The sequence below is a fragment of the Anser anser genome (assembly GCF_964211835.1).
Source record: "Anser anser genome assembly, chromosome: 2".
Lineage (NCBI taxonomy): Eukaryota > Metazoa > Chordata > Aves > Anseriformes > Anatidae > Anser > Anser anser.
Window position 1 is genome coordinate 21294175 of NC_139721.1, and position 6000 is coordinate 21300174.

A 6000-nucleotide genomic window follows, 5' to 3' on the forward strand; every position below is an offset into this window, starting at 1 on the left:
AGGAAGGAAAGCTTAGATATTTTCTTTCTACTTATTTTTTCAGAACATATTTAACACCAATCATCATCTAGGTGACAGTTAAGTCACAAGAAGTTTGTTGAGAGATATAAGACTTAGCAGAGCATCCGCTTCTACATTCACATTCATAGGAGCAGGTGTTGGGTATGCATTTCAAAGACTAAAGCCAAGGCTGGGACTTAGAAGTGTTCTAAAAGAAAAGAATTGTGTATTATAATACCGTGTCAAATACCTTGAACAGTTTGCTGACTAATAAAATAGCCTGGATTTTTTTTTTGTAAAAGGTCTTATTTATTTGATACAAAAAATTACAGTTAACTCCTAAAATGGTGTTGGTATATTTTCATATATCAAAAAAGGAATTATAAAAGTTAATGAAGGTTTTTTGTATTTATTTTCTAAAATGATTATTATAAAAAACCTCTGCAATGTGCAAAAAGAAAAAGGTAGACAAACACTATAAAAGAAAGAGTTTGGTGCCTTTTAGTCAAAAACTTGCATCCAACTCTGTAATTTGTATAGAAAATTGTACAAAATAAAAATAGAGATTACAAAAAGGTAGGGTTATTTTGGCAATTCCTCAATGATGATACGGGAGACTGAATTCCATCCAGTAGAAGCATCTCCCCTTGGATAATCGGCGCAAGTCCCGACCCAGATGGCAATGTCCACCAAGCCGGCGTTGATCCCCTCACACAGACCTTCCACTGGTTAAAGACAAAAACCACGTTACCTCAGCAGACACAAACACGCCGTATTTTGGAACTGGCAGTGGACACAAGTACTTAAGAACAGCAGTTCATTGCAAGGTCATGCTATGTAGTTAAATCTAAATAGCATTTTTAGAAATAAAACCTGGGTATTACTTGGCAACGCAGGTTTCAGAGCTGTGTGCTACCTTTATCCATGCTTCTCACTGATGTCTGTTACAGCACATGAAGCTGGGGGAAAGCAACCCTCAGGACAGCCGAACAGGAGGTGTAGCTGCTACTTTAAATGTCCAGATTTACAAATCTGCAGCTGGGATACGGCTTCAATCCCATCCAGCCACCATTTTTGCAGTGACAAAAGTCAGTGGGGCAGGCCCACAGCTGTACCTGGATTGGCACTGCAAAAGTTCCCTTTTAGCACTTATTTTTTCCCCTAGCACTACTAATTGGAGGTGGGTTAATGAAAACAAGCGTGTCCTACCCCTGGGGGGATGAAAACCTATCATAGCAACAGATGTTAGATTTCGTGCAGTCATGAAATACTACAGAGACGAAAAGGCCCCTTGCAAAGAGCTGGGCTGCTGGCTTCATGATACTTTAGCTTTGCTCTAAGCTGAGAGCAAAATACAGCTTAAACCTCTGATGCAATGGTGTTAAAACCTGATAAATTAATGCAACTCTTTTGGTTTTATAAATAATTCTCAGAGTGTATCAACCAGCAAAAGGTATCAACTTCACACTGGGCCCCTCTTCCTAAGATGCATTTATTAATTAAATTTGCTACTGGCCTGTAATCCACTGCTGTTCGTGCAGCCTTGGCATACATACCTGAAGAAGTTCGGTGTATATTAATAGTAGAATTCAGTTCTGGACTTCCTTGATCTAAATATATTATGGCTTCAATAGGAAGTGGCCCAGCACATTCCGCTCCATTGAAAGTGAAGTACCAGCGCTGACAACAGGCATTTTTGCATTTTAGCCGAAGTGATCCGCTGAAGAGAACTCGGAGCGCGCTGTTTGAGCGCATCTTTGTAAACGTACATTCCTAAGAGGGACAAAAAAGTTTTGGTAGCAAACTCTGATTTTGAACCTACTCCCTAGAATGGCTTTCAGAATGTTTTGGCCAATAGTTTTATTCCCTTCCCTTTAGAAAAAAAAAAATGACCAATAGTGTCTGATGCAAAGATGCAAATCAGAAACAGCACCTCATAGCCGATAATGGAGAAGGGGAATTATGGAAATTCTTAATTTTATTTAGACAATACCTGCTGTTAAATTGGTAACCTAGTAACCTTCTGGGATTTATGTAAGGGGATATGAGCTGTCCAAAAGCTGCACTCAAGTCCTTGTATACGTGGACAGTGCAATTTCTGCCTCTGATACCAGAACTTCTAGATAAATTGGTTCTCACTCCAGCCACAACAGTAGGAGTTCAATCAGTCCAACCACTCTGGGCACTGCTTCATAGCTCATATTGGGAGGTAGGAATTGGGAGGTGGGATTTCCTCCCCTCTTCTACCCTTGCACCATTGTTTTTGAAGGTTTTGTACTCAGGGGCTGCAGCAGTGGACAGAACATTTGTGTTAATGTGGACAACGCTTAGGTCTGCTCCTGAACAATGTTGATCCTCTTTGGAGTAATAGCTAAAAACTACTTACACCAGCTCCATCGTTCTGAAACGTTATTATGGAAATTATCGACTGGGCACACAGCTGATAAACACAGTTGAGATGGATCTGAAATAACCTCTGGGAAGTTTACCCTTATGTATGTGTCAAAAAATGCTCCAACAGGAAATGTGTACTATTTGTGCTACCCTACTCATAATGTCAGACTTTAAAACTGCTGTGGTACTGCCTGAGTTGGCAAAGTGCAGCGTCCTAGGTAACGTTAACTTACTGCTATTTTCCCAAGATCTATGCCGTAATTAAGTGCACTCCACGAACACTGCTTGAAGTTGGGTGTCCAGGACTCCTCGACGCTCTCTCGCATGCACTCTCCCTTTTCCCCCTTCAGCCCGTCCCGTCCTGGGATTCCCGGTGTCCCAGGGATCCCGTTGGTTCCTGGGTTTCCATCCCGTCCAGGAACACCGCTGGGGCCTTGTAAGCACATGCCATTGTACTGAAAAACAGAGCAGAGCTTGACGACACCATCCATTAACTCTGAGGATAACCAAGTTAATCAAACAACAACAAAAATACAAAATACCTTGTTGTGACACAAGCTAATGGGTTATTTCTGGATCATCAAGAAAATGGTTCCAGGAGAGGAAAAAGCAGGAAAAATAAAATGTAAAAGATAAGCAACGCCAGCAGAATTTGCTGTAAATTAAGACTCCAATTATTTTATGAAATGATAATCAAACTTAAAAATAGAAATGGTCTCAGTCAAAGGATTAAAAACCCTGATAGAAAAACATCAGAAGGTTGAAAACATTCAAATGCCGAAACAAAAACGATCAGTTGACTTGTAAGAGCCCTGCTATGCGTTGCTCTGCTCCGTGCTGTGTGCAGCACGAAGCATGGTGGTGCTGGCGGGGGCTTGGGCAGCCGCACGCTGCCATAACCCGAGCCCAGGCTTCCCACGCACAGCATTGGAAGCACATGCACAAAATGGTGGCACGCTCGCAATCCCCAACCATTATGGTACCGGAAAGGGCAAATGCTGCCATCCCAGGCTGCACGCTAGTACACGTTGCCTTCATACCTTTAAAGATTTGGCTTCGCCCTGCTTGGGCAGGTGGTTCGTGCAGCACGGGGCACCCTTTTTTCCCTGAGGAGCTGTGCATCTGGAGGCACCCAGGCCCTCCCCACAGCAGTGGCTGCCAGCACACTTCCCCATCTGCCAACCCCATCCCAAACCTTCACAGACAGCTCTCTGGTCAGCTCTGCCCCACCTAGTACCGATGTCTGTTCAGCCCCTTTTAGCCCCCTAGAGAAGGAGCAGGTCGTGTCACTGTGCACCTCCTGCAAGCTGTCGGCCCCCCAGGAACCTCATGTTCCCCATCCCTTCTCCTTTGTCTCTTGGGGAGCTTTCTTCTTCTGGGGTTTATGGATTTTTTTTTTTAATGTGCTTTGGTGAAACACACGGATGACGCACATATGATCGTGCTGGTCACTGCAGGCTTGGCTGCAGCCATTCCATGGATACAATCAGCAGCTACAGGAGGGGCTGAAGTAAGGAGAAAGATGAGCCCTAGAGTAGTAACAGGCACTGGGATTTCCTCGCTGCCGTCACCACAGAATGCAGTGCTGGAGCAGCGGGATGTCTGAATCACGAAGGTGGCATTTAACAAAAAGGCAGATGGCTGGACGGCCGCTTGGCGAAGTACGTGTCAGCCTAAAGATCACGAGAATTAGGCGAAGGCATTCCCGCTTGGTACAGCCTGGGCTTTCGGCTCTTGCTGCCGTTCTCCCGTGCCCAGCCGAGCCGTGCCAGCCGGCCACGAGGGGGCAGGCCCGGCTCAAAGGCCGGGATGGAGCCGTCAATCTTCCCAGCGAGAGCATCTTGAGGAAAAAAAAAAAAATGATGTGAGCGAAAGGAATTATTGCCTCGGCTTTGGTCTCCAGTCCAACTAGATCCGCCTGCGCTTGCCAGATGGAGTATTGCTCATGCCTTCCTGAGCCGGACGTGCATAAAGAATCTTTTAAAACGAAAACGCCCGCAGGAGCAGCAGCTCCCATCTCGCTCCTGCCTTCATCCTGCTCCCGAGGCGCTCGGCGTGGAGCTGGCGCTGAAGCTCCCACCCGCCCTGCGCTGCTCCGTCTGCCGTGCCCGAAAGCTCGAAGCAAGAGAAATGCCCCGAATGAGCGGCCCTAAGGCTGCTCAGACACAAACCCCGAGCTCCTCCACGTGTGCACATTCCTTATTCTCCACGCAATCCAATGGCCACAGGGAAAACGAAGGGGTGACGGTGTGCAAGGGAAGCAGCTTTGCTCCCGGTGGTGTTTCGGCACATCGCCCTGGGGGTCTCGCCGGAGATCGTGGAAGAAACGTCCAGGTTGTGGGTTTTCTCCAGGAGGCGAACGGCAGCCCAGCAGCTCACGGAAATCGCTTCACATCTGCTTTTCACATTCCAGGGACTGGAAATTCTCTCTCCTTTCTTTCTATCCCCGAGATGGGATAGTCCCGGCGCACACATTCGGGTTTCTGGTTGCAGTGGAATTGCAGAGGCACGCAAGTGCCAAAGGCTCCGCGGAAAAGCGGAACGAGTACGCGTCCAGACACACTTTTCCCGGTACCCAGTGGCTGTTAAAGGGCAGTTCTTCGCTTTCTTTCTGCTTCTGTCGCTCACCGCTCATTCAGTAGCCTCTCCTCTCGGCGACTAAGCAGCACTTACTGCTGACATTACACGGCTCCACAGATTTTGCCCCTTTCCCAGTGGCGTGCGGAGGGCACCCCCCCCCCGGCTCACAGCGCACCCTTTATTCCTGCGGGGCAGCCTCCCCTTAGCCTCAGCCTCTCCCCCCGGTGCCCACCCGGCGCCTCCACCCTCATCCTCCACAGAAAGCCCCCAGAAGGGCTCCCCCGCCCCGGGCCGGCCGCTCTCCTTCCCTCAGCGCCCCCTCCCCTGCCCCTCGCCACCCCCCCGCCGCCCGAGGCCCCTCAGGCCCCCGGCCCCGCCATTTTGCCCCGCCGCCCTCTCACCGTGTCGGCCGCCACCTCCCGCTGCCGCAGCGCTTTCTGCTTGCCCCGGGGGGGCTCGGAGCCGCCGGGCGGGGGGCCCGAGCCCAGCAGCAGCGCCAGGAGCAGCAGCGGGGCGCGGAGCATGGCGAGAGAGCGGCAGCGAGGGGATAAATGGAGCCTTTCACGGCTCCCAGCCCCAGCTCCCTCCCCGGGGAGGCCGGGAACCGAGCGGGAGCGGCCAAGGCAGCGCCGGCCCCCGGCAGCCATTGGCAAGGGGCCGGGGGGCTCCCGCCCCCTCGGGCCCCGCGGGGGGCTGCGGCCGGGCCCGGCCCCGCTGCGGACACCCGGGGGCTGCAGAGGGAGGGCGGGGTGGTGGCACCAAACCCTGCCGGGCACCGAGACCTGAAGGCTTTTATCCACCCGCCTCGCCTCGCCCGGCTGAGCCTTGTCGATTTGACACAATAAAAGTTTTGGTTTTTTGTTTAAAATAACGCCTCTTTTCTTGGTCGTAGCGGTATATGGGCTATACGCTGAAGTATACGGGCTATACGCTATGCTGTATGCCCGGTAGCATTAAGAGCGGCAGCACCAGGCACTCGAAGGATAACGGGTGTGTTGCAGCCTCTGGGGTTTGCAGAGGCGGTTT

General features: G+C 50.1%; 1 protein-coding gene across 1 annotated transcript; it reads right to left on the bottom strand.

Annotated features, from left to right (window-relative positions):
- Nucleotides 1-285: 285 nt before the first annotated feature.
- On the bottom strand, nt 286-5694 carry CTHRC1 (collagen triple helix repeat containing 1). Its single transcript, XM_083824762.1, has 4 exons — nt 5376-5694; nt 2628-2849; nt 1557-1773; nt 286-725 (listed from the first exon to the last, which is right to left on the bottom strand). Exons 1-4 carry the CDS (start codon nt 5619-5621, stop codon nt 583-585), a joined length of 828 nt encoding a protein of 275 aa, XP_083680888.1. The 5' UTR covers nt 5622-5694; the 3' UTR covers nt 286-582.
- Between the last annotated feature and the right edge of the window lie 306 nt (nt 5695-6000).

What these genes read in the sequence shown, in the direction of transcription:
- CTHRC1 (XM_083824762.1), bottom strand. Translation starts at nt 5,621, where the DNA reads ATGGCTGCCGGGGGCCGGCGCTGCCTTGGCCGCTCCCGCTCGGTTCCC. An exon ending in GGGAGGTGGCGGCCGACACG is followed by an intron (nt 2,850 to 5,375) that starts GTGAGAGGGCGG and finishes TCTGTTTTTCAG; the next exon opens with TACAATGGCATGTGCTTACA. An exon ending in TAGATCTTGGGAAAATAGCA is followed by an intron (nt 1,774 to 2,627) that starts GTAAGTTAACGT and finishes TGTCCCTCTTAG; the next exon opens with GAATGTACGTTTACAAAGAT.